This window comes from Balaenoptera physalus (genome assembly GCF_965194825.1).
Source record: "Balaenoptera physalus genome assembly, chromosome: 13".
Classification (NCBI taxonomy): domain Eukaryota; kingdom Metazoa; phylum Chordata; class Mammalia; order Artiodactyla; family Balaenopteridae; genus Balaenoptera; species Balaenoptera physalus.
The window spans coordinates 102,228,174-102,245,869 of NC_138892.1; the positions used below are offsets into that span (position 1 = coordinate 102,228,174).

Sequence of the window (17,696 nt, forward strand, 5' to 3'; positions counted from 1 at the left end):
GTTGCGGACCAGGGTGATAGTGGGCATCCAACTGGCCCCGTTGTGACAGCTCCGTGCCCCAATCCTTTCAGAATCATGGTGCCAGTTAACATCGTACACGAACTCGAATAAAAAGGGAGACAAACAGGAGGGCAAGGCCAGAAGCACTCTGTCACTTTACAAGCGAGAACGTCCTCAAGTGACAGGAACCCTGACAAAAGGTGTGGAGAGTCGCAGCTTTATTGTGTGAGTAGTTCTTTGTATTTATAAGTAGAGTTTATAAATAATCAATTGTTTCCACGTTAAAACATAATCCTGGGGAGTTGGTGTTCGCGCGAGTGAACAGAAACGGGGAGGATTTAAACCTCGCACCGCCAGGAGCCTCCTCAACTTCCCTAAGAAACTAGCGACTCGGGAGAAGGCACCTGCCCTGGTCGCCAGCTTCACATTCCGCCAAGGGGCCGATTCACATTCCCCAGCTGCTCAGAAGGACTCTTTGTGGACTGAAAGCCCAAAGAGACAGGTTTCCTTGCTCTCACGCCCGCACGTCCCCGTCCTGGAGGGGATGGAAGTTGGAGCGAGGACGCAAAATGGCGCCCTCGGCCGCGGCGGCCACCGCCGCCGGCCCCGCACCCGGCCGACCCGCCACGGACTAGTGTCTGCGCCAGGCGAAGGCGACTCGGCGGGCCCTGTACTCAGACCGGAAGTTTCCCTCGTGAGGGCGGAAGTTCCCCTCGTTAGGGCGGAAGGGCTCCAGGCCGGGTAGGAGCGCTTCGGCTCCCTTCGCTTTCAGTCACTTCCGGGGAGGAGCGGAAGTTGCTTTGTTTTGCTTCAAGATGGCTGCGGGGATGTATTTGGAACATTATCTGGACAGTAAGAGCAGGCTGGAGGAGGGGGTCAGGGGTCACAGACGGGTCGGGGGGATCGGGGCTGAGGAGCTCTACGGCCCCGAAGTCTCGGTGGTCAGAAAGTCACAGTCGTGAAGGGTTGAGTGAGAGAAAATACTGGAGGGTGTGAAGAAATAGGGGGCGGGGCACCGGGGTCGAGGCCTCGCTCTGGGGTGTAGACGAGGGAGGGGCTGCGCGGCAGGGCTGGGGGACGGCTCTTGAAGGGCTGGTGGGCATAGCCGGGAAGATATTTGCTGCCCCCGTCTGCAGGCTCTCTGGCCTCAGCATATATCATTTTCTTAAAATCGTTCCGAATCGGTCGTTTTCGTATTGATTTATCATCCACTGCCGTTTGGAGCAGCGATGAAGATCTGCTCACGGCTCCTCCAACCAGTTCTTTTGAAGAAGCGGCTTCTCGTGGGGATGGGGGTTACGAGTGACCACTGTCAGATGATGAACTGGAAGCCTTCTCCTCTTGGAGTAAAGATCCAATTCCCATCAAATGGAAATCTGGTGTTATGTTTATGCCATTTGTGTAACCTACCTCTTCACAGAGTCTGTCACCCTATGCCCTTACATTTGCCTTACCGTTGAGAGTCATTCATTCATTCGTTTTTTGAGGTCCTGCTGTGGGTCAGACATAACGGCAGGTACTGGCGATATACAAGAATGGATAAGACCCGGCTCTTGCCCTCAAGTGCTCATAGTCTAGTAGAACACAGGTTCTGCTAATATTTATAAAACAGTGTGACAAATGAAATAATAGAAATACATTAAAAGGACAGTAGGTAACACTGGAGAAAGAGGGGCTCATTACCTGGGGGTGTAGGTAAAGCTTTACAGAGGATGTGATGTATAGAAACTTGAAGGTTGAGTGCGGAGAGGGAGAGGGAATTGCAGGTTGGGGAAAGCATCAGCAAAGGTGTTATGATGGGTTTGTGGCAAAGCCAGGGAAAAGTGAGGCCAGAGTGTTTGATGTATAGGACTCCGAGGTGGAAGACTAGGAAATGAGACTGGAGAAGGTAGCTGGGGCTAGGTTGTGCAAGGTCGTTTAAGCCAAGCTAAGAAGCTTGCACGTTATATTTATTTGTTTGTTTGTTTGTTTTAGCTGCATTGGGTCTTCGTTGCTGCCTGCAGGCTTTCTCTAGTTGTGGTGAGCGGGGGCTACTCTTTGTTGCAGTGCGCGGGCTTCTCATTGCTGTGGCTTCTCTTGTTGCAGAGCATGGGCTCGAGGCACGCAGGCTTCAGTAGTTGTGGCACGCGGGCTCAGTAGTTGTGGCTCGCGGGCTCTAGAGTGCAGGCTCAGTAGTTGTGGTGCACAGGCTTAGTTGCTCCGTGACATGTGGGATCTTCCCGGACCAGGGCGCGAACCTGTGTCCCCTGCATTGGTGGGCGGATTCTTAACCACTGCACCACCAGGGAAGTCCACCAGCGTGCACTTTAAATAACGAGGAACCAACAGACTTTCTAAATAGAGTGATTTTTTTTTTATATAAAGGAAAATAAATGTACGATAAATTGGAGCATGATGACATTGGTAATAGGGAGATCAGTTAGTGATAACAGTCCTGGTCAGAGATGAGGACCTGATCTCAGGGAGTGACAGAAGTGTTTAGGAGTTAAATATGACAGGATTGACTGAATGACTGGGTGGTTGAGAGAGAAGGAGGAATCTAAGGTGACTTCTCTATTTCCTGTTTGGGAAGTGAGGTAGACAGTAAATCATCAACAAGATAGGAAATTCAGGAGTAACAGTAACATATTTATTCAACTTAGATCTAAGCATAGGAATGGTAATTGTATCTGTAAGAGTAAATGAGATGGAGATCATTCAGAGAACGCAAGTGAGAAAATTAGAGGATTAAATTAAGTGTAAGCTCAAGAAAATATTAACATTTAAGGGACTGGCTAAGGAAATGTCAATGATGGAATTGCTAGAAAGTATGTGATGAGATTTGGAATCTTAAGAGGAAGAAAGTTATTCGGAGACGAGAAGATGGTGCCAGATGCTGCAAACGTAATTTTTTTTAGGATAGGACTAATAACCGATCATTTGATTTGGTAAGTCATTGATGACTTAATCTCAGTAAACTGGTGGTGGCGGACCTGAGTTTATAGGTTAAAGCAGTGGAGGCATTTTAAAAGTTGGAAGTGGAGTCACGCGGAGAGATTTTTCTTTTATGAGACTTAAGTATTCGTGCATTTATTCACGTATTTATTGAGGGTCCTCTGTATGCAGATCATAGTTCTAAACTCTAGAGAAACAGGAAAGAAGACAGATACATCTAACCCTTCTGGAGAGCTGGGGAGACATACCAAATAACTAATTACACAATTACTTATTTAAGTACATTGGATAAGAGCCCAAAAGGGTAGACATAGAATACCACGACAGGGACTTCTCTAGTGGTCCAGTGGTTAAGACTCCGCGCTCCCAATGCAGGGGGCCCGGGTTCGATCCATGGTCAGGGAGGGAACTAGATCCCACACGCTGCAAATACAAGATCCCACATGCCGCAACTAAAAGGTCCCGCACGCGGCAACAAAGATCCCGTGTACTGCAACTAAGACCCCGCGCAGCGAAATACATATTTAAAAAAAAAAAATAGCATGACAGCATCATCCAGGGCACCTGTTGGAGTCTGGGGCAGTCAGGGTTGAGCTGAACTTTGAAGAATGAACAGGAATTTGTAGGCCAAGAGGTGTGGTGGAGGTGGGATGAAGAAGACTGGGCAGGGCATTCTGGGCAGAGAGAGTAGCGTGTGAAAAGCCAAGTGTCGTGAAGAGCACCGGCAAGTTCAAGGCACTCAGAGGAGGCCAGTATGATAGAGCAGAGAGAGCACAGACAGGGACTGACATGAGTTAGGGCTGGTGTGAGGGAAGCAAGGGCCAGAAAGTACGGAATAGGACTATTGCAGTAGGAGGTTACTAGAGGGTTATAAATAGGATAGTGACTTGATCAGATCTGCATTTTTTAAAGAATATTCTGGCTATTGTATGGAGAGCAGATTGGAAATGTGTGTGCGATGAGTGGTGGAGGATGCCAGGAGGGTATTTGCAAGCTGAGGGCAAGGAGCTTGGAGACAGAGGTTGAAAGGAAAGGAAAGGGAACGGCTGATTTGTAAAGTCACTGAAGGGAGGAAGGGTGGGAAAGCTGTGCAGAGATGGAGGGGTTAGTTGTGGAAAGAGGCGGACGTGACCTCTCCTGAGAGCGGAATGATGAATGCTGTCACAGATAATCCAGCGGTTTGAAGGAGGGAAAACTGAGTGCTGTTCTGGACCTGTTCTTTAAACGCAGCTGTAGGGCCTAGAACGTCCAGGGAGGCTCAATTTCTCCTCTTCTCCCCAGGTATTGAAAACCTCCCCTTTGAACTGCAGAGAAACTTCCAGCTCATGAGGGACCTGGACCAAAGAACAGAGGGTACGTACAGAGTAAGGAGTCCAGTGTATAGTGAGTGTGTATGTGATCGTTTCTTCTTCTGTTTGGTGTTACCGTATCATCCGGTCTGGACTGCTGCAGCTTCTCTCTCTCTCTCTCACTCTCTTGCAGTTCTTAAAAGGAGAGTAATAATGACCCACATTTGTGTGTCAGGTTTTCCATAACACATGGAGTATTGTGACAGTGCCTCAAGAATTCAAAGATGCTAGGCTCTTTATATCTCCCTCAAGAAGAATTAAAAAAGCCAAAGTCATTCCTAGAATCATTTCTGTTCTCCATGTGCCGTATGTTTATAGGAAGATTAGGATGTTTCTACTCCATTGGACTGTTAGTGTTACTGTCACAAAATTCACTGTGGCTTTAGACTGCAACTCATGTTGGTAGACAGGAACTTTGCTGCATGAGAAGATCTTAAAAAGAAGGAAAAGCAGCAATTAACAAACATCAGGATCTCTACACTATATTCTTCAGCCGTACAGAAGCACTAGGTACCATCTGTGGCCTTGCCTGGACATTGAGCGAGTTTGGCTGCATTGAGGCATTCATTTGGAGCCTGAGGCCACGCTGCAGTGGTCAGGTTTGTCTCATCAAGGTCGAAGGTGTTTGTTGGAGCTATCCCCCCACACCTGCTGAAGGATATATAGGTGCGTCCTCATGTAACTGTGCCCAAGGATGTAACAGGCTGTTGTTAGAATACCTAAAGCTGTGATTTAAGTTACTCTTGGTAAGTTTACTCATGAAAAGGTGAACATCATCTAAAATCCTGGACGTAGGCCCCTGAGAACTCCCTGCCGAATGCCGAGCACCAGCTCTTTGCTTTGTAATACAGTTCCAGCTCTTGAGTTCATGCACAGAAAGACCAGGTGGAGATTACTGAACTACATACATGCTTTTCCAGCTTCCTCCAAGGGCCTCGAATGAAGCGGGGCGTAAACCTAGTGTGCGCGCAGGTCTTCCCTGTTACCTATTGCTGCCCCGTGTTGCAGTCATACTTTTTTCTCCATCGACATTTTTTGTGAGCACTACCAAATATTGGGCAGTGGGCATCTAAAGTCTCAGTGTCTTGGGACGTCACCAGCCTTGCAGAAACGTTTGGAGCAATATCTAAAATGAACAAACAGAAAAAAAAGTGATGGGATAAGCAAGTTGCAAACGATGAGCAAAACAGGGTGGGCAGTAAGTCGAAGAACTGTGCCGTGAATGGAGCAGGGCCTAATTGTAAATGATGAGATATAGATGTACAGACCTGGAAGCCAGCAGCAGCAGATGACCCAGCCTGGTTTGTAGCACTCAGAGCTGTCGTGGGATGTTTTCGAGACGAGAAACCAGATGGCTTTTGAGACAAAGTTCATGGTTCAAGAGGCAGCAAGCCCTGCAAAGAAGCATCTTCAGACAGCGACAAAAACACACTTCGTTTTAGTGCCGGGTGCAAAGAATCCCTCATTATGGTTCAATAAATTCAGTTCCAACTATGATAGCAATGTTTTCAGCACCCGAAGGCACCTTTGAAACAAATATTGTGAACATGTTGCATTACTTGAGTACGTGGCACAGTACCTAGGAACGTTCAGTACGTTTTAATTCGAAGGTTATGATGGTCAATGGAAAAGGTCCAAGGAGCAAGAGGAAGAAGTGTGTTCCACCTAGCCACTCAGGGGCCATTGTGACCAGGCCTCTGTCTCTGTTGTAGACCTGAAGGCTGAAATTGACAAGTTGGCCACTGAGTATATGAGTAGCGCCCGCAGCCTGAGCTCCGAGGAGAAATTGGCCCTTCTCAGACAGATCCAGGAAGCCTATGGCAAGTGCAAGGGATTTGGTGACGACAAGGTGCAGCTTGCCATGCAGACCTATGAGATGGTATGGCCCTGTTCATGGCTCCCCACCTGCCTCCCATCTATTCCTCGGGGTCCTAGACCCCCTCCTTCAGCCGTGTTGGGATCTGTTTTGGGTCTGGGAGATCCACAGAATCTGCCTCAGCCTGTTTTCTTTTACTGGAACCAGCCTTGTAGCTCCTCCTTCTCCTTCCTTCCCACCCAGGTGGACAAACACATTCGGCGACTGGACACAGACCTGGCCCGTTTTGAGGCTGATCTGAAGGAGAAGCAGATTGAGTCAAGTGACTATGACAGCTCTTCCAGCAAAGGCAAAAAGAGTGAGGAGGGGGGCGGGGCTGTGAGAGGTGGGGCAAGGACTCCGAGGGAGAAGCCAGCCAGCTCCTCAGCTCCAAGGGAGGGCCACCGGGTTGGAGGGGGGGCAGGGGGAGGGGGACTTAACCCATCCTTCTGTCTCCCTGCCTTCTGGCTTCCCCCCCTCTTGCCTAGAAGGCCGGACTCAAAAGGAGAAGAAAGCTGCCCGTGCTCGTTCCAAAGGGAAAAACTCCGACGAAGAAGCCCCCAAGGCCGCCCAGAAGAAGTTAAAACTTGTGCGCACGTGAGTGTGTCAGGGAGCATTTTGCCAAGGGACAGACTCTTTCCCGCCACCTCACCCCAGCCACAGTGCCCCTTGCCACTTTGCTGTCTTCTGTGCCAACAACTCTCCTTGCCATTTTGGTATCTGCTGGATACAGAGGAGAAGCCACAAATCACTAGCCCCACAAGGACCTCCTCTGCTGGCTCTGAGCATCTCAAGCTGTAGCTTCCCTTCCTGCAGATGACACTTTCTCTTCCTCTTGGCACGCAGAAGCCCTGAGTATGGGATGCCCTCAGTGACCTTTGGCAGTGTCCACCCCTCTGATGTGTTGGATATGCCTGTGGATCCCAACGAACCCACCTATTGCCTTTGTCACCAGGTCTCCTATGGAGAGATGATTGGCTGTGACAACCCTGATGTAAGAGCTGTTTTGCCTGAGGATGGGGGGGTTCTGGGGGACATGAAGGGAGTTGGGTACAAGAAGGGGGGTAACGGTTGAATAGTGGGACTTCGGGATAGGAGGAAGGTAGTTGGAGTTGGTTGGCCTTGGACCCTTCAGGAATTCTCCCAAGGGATGGAATAAGGGAGTACTCCTGAGGGATGGGGGGGAGGGAATGGAGGGTGTGGGGGGGGTCTCTTCTTTCCTCTGCCCCACCCTGGTCCCTGAGTTCTGCTTCTTCCATCCTCTTCCTTTCCCAGTGTTCCATCGAGTGGTTCCACTTTGCCTGTGTGGGGCTGACCACCAAGCCTCGGGGAAAGTGGTGAGTGAGAGCTGCGGTGGGGCTGGACTGTCGCGAGCTGAGTGACAGAGGGCATCCTCCCTTTCGCTCACTCTCTCCCCCTTCTCTGTCGCGTTCCTTTGTAGGTTTTGCCCACGCTGCTCCCAAGAACGGAAGAAGAAATAGACAAGGGCCTTGGATTCCAACGCAGTTTCTTCCACGTCCCCTGACCTGGGCTAGTGGGGAGAGGGATGCCTGGCTGGGGTCAGGGAGAGGTGGGTGGCGCAGACTTGTCATCCCCTCTCCTCCCCTCCCCACTCCTGGTGCTGAGGCTGCACCCAGACCCTGGTACGGGGGTTGCTGCAGCCACTCACGGTATGTGCTTTCACTCAGCCCGCCCCCTTCAGAGGGAAGGGGCCTTGCCCACTGTCCTTTTGCCTCCATGCTGAGGTTGGTGCTGTATTTTTGAGGGATGGTCCTCTTTACTCCCCTTGCTTTGTATTTAAGGACTGGGGCAGTAGCATGGGGCCCTCCCCCAGCCTCCTGATCCCCTCCCCTCGTGGGGGGCCCATGGCGTGATAAACTTTCTTCACTCTCTTCCTGCTTTTCCAGCGGGGGCTCCTCCAGATCATCTGGGCTGTGGCCCTGGCTGAAGGGTCACCCCTTCCTCTGTGCCAAGAGGATTCGTCCTGGTTTGTGAGTGGGAGGGGCAGGGTGGAGTGCAGATATCTCATATGTAAAGGAATTGGGTCGGTGAATAAAAGCTGTACATGTTGGCCTGCTGTGTTTATTGTAGAGACAGTATTTTAGTACATGTGCTAAGCATATTTTGCATCCTCTGAGTTGGCTAAAAGGTGGGAGGATGACATGCCAGAAGTGGGACAAGATGTGGAACCAGAAGTGGCACCTCTGCCCCAGAATCCACAACTTCTCAACTTGGGAACCACCAGAGCTGCCTGGGGACTGTGCCTCAGACCAGGGGTTTCCAAAACCTTTAAGATTCTGCATCTTTTCTCCCTCAGATACCTTTCACTTAATTTCCAGTAAATGTGTATTTTGCGCTTTATACGTGAGCAATTATACTAAGTATCAGCCTGACTTATTTTAAACACAAAACAGAAAAACACGTAGTTTGCCCTACACCAGTGAGCTGTCTGGCCCGCCTCCACCAGGAAACCACGTCCTTAGACTGAGCCCCCCTTATGCCCCATCTCCTCCTCACCCGAACCCCCTCTTGCTTCTCCTTCGGCTCCTTACCTGGAGGCGCCCTCTCCAGACTTTGTGATGTACGTCCCATCTCTGCCCGCCTCACTTCCAGGCCTCACCCCCTCTTGGGCAGATTGTAAAATAGGGCTAATAACAGTATCCACTTTATGGGATCACCTTGAGATGAAATAGCTGTCACACGTATGGAACAACACGGGAGCTCCGCCATCCAAGGCAGCGAGTCAGTGATCACTCTTGCCCTCCTTGTCCTCTCGAGCTGGAGCGTGACACGCGGGGACCCGCACCCGCCCTCCAGCCGAGCCGGGCCCAGCGTCCGTTTCCCCGCCCCCCGGCCTCCGCGAGGCCCGCCCCGCCCTTTGTGACGTCGGCTGCCTCGCACCCGCGGCCCCCGCCCGCCGGCTACGCTGGCTCGGCCCGTTAGAGGCCGCTCGGTCCGGGGAACACGGGCGACCGTCCGGGGCCATGAGGCAGCTCGCCGCCGCCTCCCTTCTCTCAGTCCTGAGGGGTGAGCGCGCGTCCGCCCCCGGAGCCCTCCCTGCACCGTCTCTGAACCGCCTTCCCCGGGGCCGGCCGCTTCCAGCCCCTCCCACCGCCACCCCCCCTCCAGCCCTCTCGCCCTCGCCCGCGGGCTCGGCGGCCAGACGCCCCGGTCCCCGTGTGCACGGCCCCGCTCCCCCGGCTGCGTCCGCCCGGCCCGGCGGGTGTCGGAGGTGGGTCCATCCGTGGTCTGTTCCCCGCCCCGCAGTGCTGCTCCTGCCTCCGGCACCGGCCCCCGCCCAGGATGCCCTCTCGACCTCCACTCCGGGCAGCCCCCTCTCTCCCACTGAGTATGAGCGCTTCTTTGCGCTGCTGACCCCAACCTGGAAGGCAGAGACCACCTGCCGGCTCCGCGCAACCCACGGCTGCCGGAACCCCACCCTCGTCCAGCTGGACCAGTATGAAAACCACGGCCTGGTGCCGGAAGGTGAGGGCCCGCCTCGAGGGCCAGACCTGTGCTCGCTGGACCCGGGGCGAGGGGATGGCTGGCACCTCACCCTGAGCCCGCGTGCTGGGCTCTCCAGACCCCAGGAGCCCACCGCCCCGTCCCGCCCCCTCCCAGAGGGCGTGCCCCCTCCCAGAGGGCGTGTCCCCTCCCAGGGGGCGTGCCCCGTGGTGTGTTCACCGCCGCCGCACGCCCTTCCCCAGGCGCTGTCTGCTCCGACCTCCCTTATGCCTCCTGGTTTGAGTCCTTCTGCCAGTTTACTCAGTACCGTTGCTCCAACCACGTCTACTACGCCAAGGTGAGGCCGGGACAGAGGTTGGATCTGGTGTGAAGGATCAAGGGACAGTGGGTGGCAGTGGCTCCAAGCCAGCCTTAGGTCCTCCCTCCCTGCCACTTTGCCATCATTTACCCAGATTATACGTGCGTACAGTCTCACCTTGGGCATTCAGACTGTCAGAACAATCCTGTTACTGCAAGAAAAGTAGGGAAGAGGGATGGGAGGAGGCAGAGATAAGCCCTTCCAGCAGGTCAGTGATGTCATTCAAGTCAAATGCAAAAGACTGAAGGCAGGAGTGTGGGCCAGACGGGAGTCTGATCTTGCAGGGGACCCTTTCTCAGGTCTAGAGAGTTCCCCCGGGGGCCATGTCCCCTCATTCCCTCCCAGGAACTGTGAGAGGGGAGACCCGAGGGACAGGGACTGAGGATAAGCAGGAGTAGAAGTCCGCCCTTTGGGAAAGGCGTTCCCACTTTGCTTCTCTCCTTGCAGAGGATCCGGTGCTCCCAGCCAGTCTCAATCCTCTCACCAAACACTCTCAAGGAGGTGGACACTTCCTCTGAAGTGCCGCTCACGACGATGACCTCCCCCAAGTCCTCCCACATCACAGGTGAGACCCTCCCAGCCCCCGGGAGACTCCCAGCCTCTCCTCCCACGAGTCCCAGAGCCCAGGGTTTAAGGCATCAGTGGGAGGGACATGGGGAGATGAGTCGGTGGAGGTGGCCACGGGCAGCTATTTACATAAGGGAGAGCCTGCTTTTTCTGAATACAAGTTAGGGCTTTCCTGTCCCAGGATGTTTTCTGACATTACGTACATTTCTGCCCTGAACCGATCTTTCCTAGCTCCCCAAAACCTTCTTGCATTAAGAAGTGCTCTGAGACTTTTCCCAGCTAACATCTTCACTCTAGAAAGGATTGGTTACTAGGTATTCAGAATACTTGGTGTTTCCTAAGTGAGCGGGACAAAAGGTGGTATTTGAGGTGGGTTAGGGAAGAGGACCACTTGTAAGGGAGGTGGAAAGGGGACCCGTAACACCGCCACCACTGTCGCCATGGTAATATTCTTTTATTTTGATATTTGTATTCTTTCCTGTGTTTTTTATGCTCGACTGCGTGAATATGTGTAATTTGGGCTGCCTTCCTCTGCCTTTGTGTTTATGTATGTGTTTGTGTGTGTTTATGTGTTTATGGGCGTCCCTCTGCGAGCAAAGACTCCGGGGGTCAGAAACCTGACCGTCCCTTTCCCTCCTCTGTCTTGGTCCCTCCCACACCCTGCTGCAGCCACAGAACGACAGGCCTTCCAGCCCTGGCCCGAGCGGCTTAACAGCAATGTGGAGGAGCTGCTACAATCCTCCTTGTCCCTGGGCGGCCAGGATCAAGGGCAGGAGCACAGGCAGGAGCAAGGGCAGGAGGAGGAGGCGGAGGAGGAGGAGGAGGAGGAGAAGCAGGAGGAAGGACAGGGCACAAAGGAGGCGCTGGAGGCTATGTCTGGGTTGCAGGCAGACCCAGAGCCCAAGACCCAGTCTGAATTTGCATCCTCCAAGCCTTTCTCCTTCACTCCCCGGGTGCGGGAAGTGGAGTCCACTCCCATGATGATGGAGAGCATCCAAGAGCTCATCCGATCCGTGCAGGAAATGGATGAAATGAATGATGTATATGAGGAGGAGAATATCTGGAGAGCCCAGAGCCCCGGCAGGTACAGGAAGTTCTGTCTGCCCCACTGGCCCTACCCTCCCTGCTCTCTTTGGGAATGAGAAGCCCCCTTTGCCAGCCTCGGCCTCCAGACCCACTCAGATCTGCCTGGGCTTCAGGTGCACCTAGCCGCTGCCCGCCTCGCCTGCTCTGTGGCCGTCATGGGCTTAAGCACTGCCCCAGACGTCCGTCTCTACATGAAGTAGTAGGGTGTGCCCTGAACCTAGAATTGCCAGACTTGGGTTCTGGGGTTGTCTCTGGCCCTGATGAGCACTGCAACTTTTACTTCCCCTTTCTGGATCTCAGTTCCTCATTTGTAAAAGGAGGCAGTTGGTCTGGAGGCCTCCAAGGCCCCATCCAGCATGCTAAATGTGTGTGACTAAGACTAGACGCTAAGGGGAGGGGAAGAGACTGGGTGGGCTTTCTGCCCCAGCCCTCTGGCCCATCCCTCCCAGCCGGTGCCATCTTCTTGCAGTCTCCTGCAGCTGCCCCACGTGGAGGCCTTGCTGGCACTGTGCTACTCGATTGTGGAGAACACCTGTGTCATAACCCCTACAGCCAAGGCCTGGCAGCACTTGGAGGATGAGATCCTTGGTTTCGGGAAGTCGGTATGCCCACCATGCTGTTTAATGGCTCCATGCTCACCGGGCATCCTCTGGGCCTGGGGAGTGGGGGAATGGGCGGGGCTACATAAAGCCCGAGGCATCGTTGGAGAGATTCTCTGCACGTGAGAATCCCTTCTTTGGAAGGGTATCTCCAGCTCCCCTTAGAGGAGGAAGGCACAAGACCGAGTCTGGAATCCATTTCAGTCCAGAATTCATTCTGTGGCTGCGCCTTGTTAGGTTTGAGTCATCTCCTGAGCCAGTTCACCACCGGCAGGACTTGGCTTTACCTTAGATGTAGCTCTTCTTTCCAGAGGGATCATAGAACCCTTTCTGGGGATCTGTAGAGAGATCCCAGCCTCGACGTGTCCTCAGCACCCAGCAAGTCCTATTCCCAGGAAATAGGACTTTCAAAAAGTGCAAGTTAGCAAATGTTTGTTAAGAGCTGGTATGCCACCCATTCATCCATTTGTTCAAATATTGATCGGGCTAGGTATTTGAGATGTTAGCAACTCTGTCCTAGGTATTTTAGCAATGAGTACAACAGATCCCATCCCCTGTCCTCCTGGAGTCCGGTGGGAGAGACAGACGCGGAAACAGGGAGAACGGTGTGGCAGGATCAGTGCATGACGGATGAGTACAAAGTGCAGAGAGCAGATGGAGAGCACAAACGTCGTGTTGGGCAGGATCGGAGAATTGCCTCTTGGAGGAACTGATCTGTAAACTGAGACCTGGAGCTAAAAGAAGTTAACCAGGGGCTTCCCTGGTGGCGCAGTGGTTGAGAATCTGCCTGCCAATGCAGGGGACACGGGTTCGAGCCCTGGTCTGGGAACATCCCACATGCCGCGGAGCAACTGGGCCCGTGAGCCGCAATTACTGAGCCTGCGCATCTGGAGCCTGTGCTCCGCAACAAGAGAGGCCGCGATGGTGAGAGGCCTGCGCTCCGCGATGAAGAGTGGCCCCCGCTTGCCACAACTAGAGAAAGCCCTCGCACAGAAACGAAGACCCAACACAGCCAAAAATAAATAAATAAATTAATTTAAAAAAAAAAAAAGTTAACCAGGCAAAAGAAGGGGTTGGTAGAGGTTCCTGCTAAGGGGTTTAGTATCAATATGTGCAAAGTCTCTGAGGCAAGAAAGAGAAGAAATTCCACGTGGAACCAAAAAAACAAGCACACTGCTGCTCCCGGCCCGCAGGGAGCCAAGAGCAGGGATTCAGTAGCATTACAAAAGGAGTGTGGTAGGTGCTGGAGAGAGAGTTTTTCTGGGTCTTTTTGTTTTTGTTTTGGAGTGGAGGAAGTTCAGGAGTGGTGGAGGGCTCACTGGATTTTAAGGCTTGGTTGAGGGAACAGTAAGGAGACCGTTTTACCTGGAGACAGAGTCGAAGAGATAATAAGGGTCATGATGTGAATAATCCCGAATGGCAGTCTGAAGCATTTGTATTTAATTTGGTAAGAAAAGAGAATTCAATCATGATTTGGGGTCGGGGGCATGATGATGCGTCCCCCGGGTGCTGTGAGGAGGAGCAAGCAAGGCGACGTAAGAGATTCTGTGACTGTGACACGCTGACGGGACGGACTGGCGATGCTGCAGGGCGAGATCCTCCTTCCTCCTGGAAGGCTGGGGAGAATCGCTCAGCGCAGAGAGCCCCACCGGGAGATGATCGGCTCCACGTCCAAAATGTCATCCAAGAACTTGGAGGTTCTGAACCTAGGTGCTCGGGCAGAGGACAGGTTTTGGAGTTGGAAGCACCAGGACCAGTGTCTCAGCTCCACATGCACTAGACGTGGGTTTGAACAATTGACTCAGCCTCACAGAGCCTCGGTTTCCTCGTCAGGCAAACGGAGGCCTGCTTAGTACCTATGCTAGTAGAAGGTTCCTGTGGAGACCAAAGGAGATGATGGCATTTATCGCCATGGTGCGCAGCACCGTGCCAACTCTTTGTGAATATTAGCGTTATCATTAGCGGAGAGGAAGGGAGGGTTATGAGTCTTTTTCAGACAGGCTAAGTTAGACGTCTGTCAGGCACTTGGCCGTGGGGATTTGGAGCTCAGGAAAGAGATCAGAAGTGATGGTAAAGGTTTGGGTGTCACCTGCAGGGAGATGAATGTTACCTGTGAGTAGATAAATTATCCAGGAAGAGGGTGAAGAAATAGAGAGCCGACGGGAGGTCCTTGAGGACCCTTGGGGAGGGGGGCAGGGAAAAGCCACAGGAGCTTCTGGAAAAGACTGAATGCGGAGACATCCTGCGGAGCGGCTCTGGAGGGCGGAAGCGGGGGAGTCTCAGCCTCAGTTCCTCAGCCACACTCCTCCTCAGGTCTGTGACAACCTTGGGCGGCGACACGTAGCTACATGTACCCTCTGTGACTTCTGCTCCCTGAAGCTGGAGCAGTGCCACTCGGAGGCCAGCCTGCAGCGGCAGCAGTGTGACAGCTCCCACAAGACGCCCTTCATCAGCCCCCTGCTCGCGTCCCAGAGCATGTCCATCGGCACCCAGGTACCGAGCACGGTGGCCTGCAGCGGCCGGGGGCCTGGGGCAGCAGGGGGGCCAGGACGCCCACCTCTCCCCTGTGCCCTGTGCCACAGATAGGGACCCTAAAATCGGGCCGCTTTTACGGGCTGGATTTGTACGCCGGGCTGCGCATGGACTTCTGGTGTGCCCGGCTGGCCACCAAGGGCTGCGAAGACAATCGAGTCGCCAGCTGGCTCCAGACTGAGTTCCTCAGCTTCCAGGATGGGGACTTCCCCACCAAGGTCAGCGCCTTCCCCAAAGCTCAGCCCCACCCTGCTCACCCCGGTTCCTTCTGGTCCCTTGCTCTGGGGAGCCCTAGGATGTGGAGGGGGGCTTGGGCCCCTGGCCTCACTGAGCCTCCTGCCTCTCTCCAGTAGACCCCCCGGACCCCCAGGAGAGCAGGATTGTGCTTAGCAAAGGAGTAGGAATCTGGAGGGCTGGGCGGGCACAGGGCATGGGGGCATGAGACAGGTCTGGTCCCAGCTCTGCCGGTTACCTGCAGGGGGTGGGGTGGGGGACTTCATCTCTGCCCCAAACGGCTGGTGACAGTGACCCAGTGCTTCCCTGCCTAAGTCTGGAGGCTCCTTCCCAAATCTTCCAGTGCCTTCCCTCTCAATGGGATCAACTTTGCTCCCCGCCCCCAGAGTTATCTCCCCCCCATGGAACTAGCTGCTGTAGCTGAGAGCCCGGCCCCTCCCTTCTGTGGTTTAGCAGGAAAACTCAAGACCAGGAAAAGCAGAGGCAGCTTAAGAAAGGGCTTTTATCTGAGCCGAGGGGTCTCCTCCCAGCTCTTCTCCCTGGGCCCCTAGATCTGGAAGGGGTCTCGGACCGCCTCAGCTGCTCCCCTGGATCTATAGATGGTCAGGCGAGGTTCACAGAGGGAAGTGACTGCCCCAGGGTCATACACTAGAGGCACTTCTGCCCTCTTCCGGACTAAACCGCCCCTAGGAAGCTCCCTGAGATGGGATCACTGCTTGGGCCCCTTCCCGCGTTCTGGACCCTTAGTGCCCCTACCCTGGCCCTCGTCCCTCGGCTGCTTTCCCAGCTAGCTGACCAGCAGGGCACCCCCTTCTCAGCTCCAGCTCCTGGCTTCTTCCCAGCAACTGAACCATGGCTGAGGGTGGGACAGGAAGGGCAGAGGGGACACCCCGGGTGCAGAGGGTCTGGTTCTGTGCTCTGGTCCTGCCATCGTGGGCGCGCTCTGCAGGGCTGGTGTCTGTGAGGTTTCTGATGTCTTCCCACCTCCCACTCCCCGCTCCTGGCTTAGATTTGTGACACAGAATATGTGCAGTACCCGAACTATTGTGCCTTCAAAAGCCAGCAGTGTATGATGAGAAACCGGAACCGGAAGGTGAGCCCCTCACTCTGCCGCCCCCCACCCCCACTGCCTCCCATCAGCCCCAAGGGCTGGTCCGTTCTGGGCCCCCCGTGGCATCCAAGCATCAAGGGTGTGGAGAGTGGGTGCATCTCCGGGCAGAGCCTTCTCCGTGGAGCTCTGTCCCCACTCCTCCCGCCTTGGGGTGAGCAGCTCTCCCAGGCCCCCAGGCAGAGGGTTCCAGGAGGGAGGGAGGCTGCAGATCAGAGGCCCTGTGGATACGCCAGGAGGGAAGAACCCCCAGCCGGGTTGGGCCTGAGAGGCTGAGGCCTCAGTCTTGCCTCTTGCTCTTACTCACCAAGTCGTCTGAGCCAAGTCACTTCCTCTCCAGCCTCAGACTCCTCATTTCTGAAAGGGGTCGGGGGGGTGGGGCGGTTCGGGCTACGTGGTGTCTCTCCCCGCTTTAAAAACCCACATCTGAGTTTCCTCCTGCCCTCTGCTCCCTGTGCCCACGCCTGCCCACCTCCTGTTCTTGAATTTCCGACACCTCTGGCTCCTGGCTTTCCTGCCCGGACCACGTGCGCCCAATCCCCGTGCAGGTGTCCCGCATGAGATGTCTGCAGAATGAGACGTACACCGTCCTGACCCAGGCCAAGAGCGAGGACCTCGTGCTTCGATGGAGCCAGGAGTTTAGCACCTTGACTCTTGGCCAAGCCGGCTGAGCTGGACTCTGCCCTCTCCCCACCCACTTTCCACACCCTCCATTGCTCTCAGACCCCAGGTTGTCTCTTACTTGGCCCAGACTCATGTTTCCCTCGGGTTGGGGCAGCCGTCCCGGAGAGGTCTGCGATGGGAACTCCACCTACCTTAAAGGACGTCTTTACATAAAATGTTTGTTTTCAACCTGTGTGGACTGTTCTGGTTCTGATCCCCCCGTTGGCCCTGCCCCCCTGCCCCGGGGGAGTCAACCCTCCAACCCCTGGATCCATCTGCAGGCGAGGGAACCATGGGGATGGTACTCAGGGAAGCAGCCCTCTGCCAGGAGGAGAAGCCCTGAGAAATCAGAGTTGGATTGAAGAAGGTCACAGCCGGTGTCTTGGGGACCATGTGGGCCATGGGGGCGTGGGTGTCTCCATTTCTGAAGCCCTGATCCCATGATCTCAGATGTGAGTGCAGGATTGTCCCTCCGGAGGGCAATCTGAATGAGATTGTGTCCAGGGGGACCAATCCCAGACAGTAGGGTAGAACTTGCTTTTCATAGTAGGAAGGAAACAACTGGGCTGGAGCTCAGGAAACCTTTGCTGTGACGTCCGGTCATGGGCCCGATGGCCTGAATGTGGGGAGGAGCTGCATCTCGAAGCATCGGCCTTTAATAACCTGGGATCTCCCAAAACGTGTTCGGGGGACACACATGTGTGGGGAACTATACAGCATTTAAAAGAAAACATTTACTATGGAAAAGCTCAAACATGCACACGTAGAGAATAGTGTAATGCACTCCCACACACCCTTCACCCAGCTTCGATTACCAACACGCAGTCAACCTTTTAAAGGCGTGTCGAAGGCTCTGAGAAGCCCTGAAATAGAGAAACCTGTTCGACTTAGTGTTTCCCATACTCGTTCGACCGCACTGTCCTTTTTCACCTACCACTCAAAGCTT

The 17,696-nt window shown here is 54.1% G+C and overlaps 2 protein-coding genes and 1 long non-coding RNA gene across 6 annotated transcripts; 2 read left to right on the forward strand and 1 right to left on the reverse strand.

Annotated features, from left to right (window-relative positions):
* Window positions 1–766: 766 nt before the first annotated feature.
* ING4 (inhibitor of growth family member 4) lies at window positions 767–8,209 on the forward strand. 3 transcript variants are annotated; one of them, XM_082420363.1, is made up of 8 exons: window positions 767–852; window positions 4,216–4,287; window positions 5,996–6,162; window positions 6,343–6,457; window positions 6,627–6,735; window positions 6,985–7,132; window positions 7,414–7,475; window positions 7,580–8,209. In XM_082420363.1, the coding sequence occupies exons 1-8, from the start codon at window positions 816–818 to the stop codon at window positions 7,617–7,619; spliced, it is 750 nt and encodes a 249-aa protein (XP_082276489.1). In that variant the 5' UTR covers window positions 767–815; the 3' UTR covers window positions 7,620–8,209. The 3 variants fall into 3 exon arrangements, with proteins under 3 accessions (XP_082276489.1, XP_082276490.1, XP_082276491.1); XM_082420364.1 differs by having other exon boundaries at window positions 6,630–6,735; XM_082420365.1 differs by having other exon boundaries at window positions 6,343–6,448; window positions 6,630–6,735.
* On the reverse strand, window positions 4,283–8,976 carry LOC309640940. Its single transcript, XR_014252441.1, has 3 exons — window positions 8,691–8,976; window positions 5,552–5,691; window positions 4,283–5,409 (listed from the first exon to the last, which is right to left on the reverse strand). It is a non-coding gene; the product is annotated as an uncharacterized lncRNA (long non-coding RNA).
* Window positions 8,977–9,025: 49 nt separating this feature from the next.
* On the forward strand, window positions 9,026–16,939 carry ACRBP (acrosin binding protein). 2 transcript variants are annotated; one of them, XM_082420293.1, is made up of 10 exons: window positions 9,026–9,165; window positions 9,406–9,624; window positions 9,846–9,940; window positions 10,409–10,526; window positions 11,198–11,612; window positions 12,084–12,216; window positions 14,527–14,706; window positions 14,796–14,963; window positions 15,989–16,072; window positions 16,636–16,939. In XM_082420293.1, the coding sequence occupies exons 1-10, from the start codon at window positions 9,123–9,125 to the stop codon at window positions 16,756–16,758; spliced, it is 1,578 nt and encodes a 525-aa protein (XP_082276419.1). In that variant the 5' UTR covers window positions 9,026–9,122; the 3' UTR covers window positions 16,759–16,939. The 2 variants fall into 2 exon arrangements, with proteins under 2 accessions (XP_082276419.1, XP_082276418.1); XM_082420292.1 differs by having other exon boundaries at window positions 11,198–11,309.
* The last annotated feature ends 757 nt before the right edge of the window (window positions 16,940–17,696 follow it).

Coding starts and splice junctions, on each gene's coding strand:
- ING4 (XM_082420363.1), top strand. CDS start 816: ATGGCTGCGGGGATGTATTTGGAACATTATCTGGACA. Junction 6,736..6,984: donor AAGTTAAAACTTGTGCGCAC/GTGAGTGTGTCA, acceptor CTTGGCACGCAG/AAGCCCTGAGTATGGGATGC. Junction 7,476..7,579: donor ACCAAGCCTCGGGGAAAGTG/GTGAGTGAGAGC, acceptor GTTCCTTTGTAG/GTTTTGCCCACGCTGCTCCC.
- ACRBP (XM_082420293.1), top strand. CDS start 9,123: ATGAGGCAGCTCGCCGCCGCCTCCCTTCTCTCAGTCCTGAGGG. Junction 10,527..11,197: donor CAAGTCCTCCCACATCACAG/GTGAGACCCTCC, acceptor ACCCTGCTGCAG/CCACAGAACGACAGGCCTTC. Junction 14,707..14,795: donor GCATGTCCATCGGCACCCAG/GTACCGAGCACG, acceptor CCTGTGCCACAG/ATAGGGACCCTAAAATCGGG.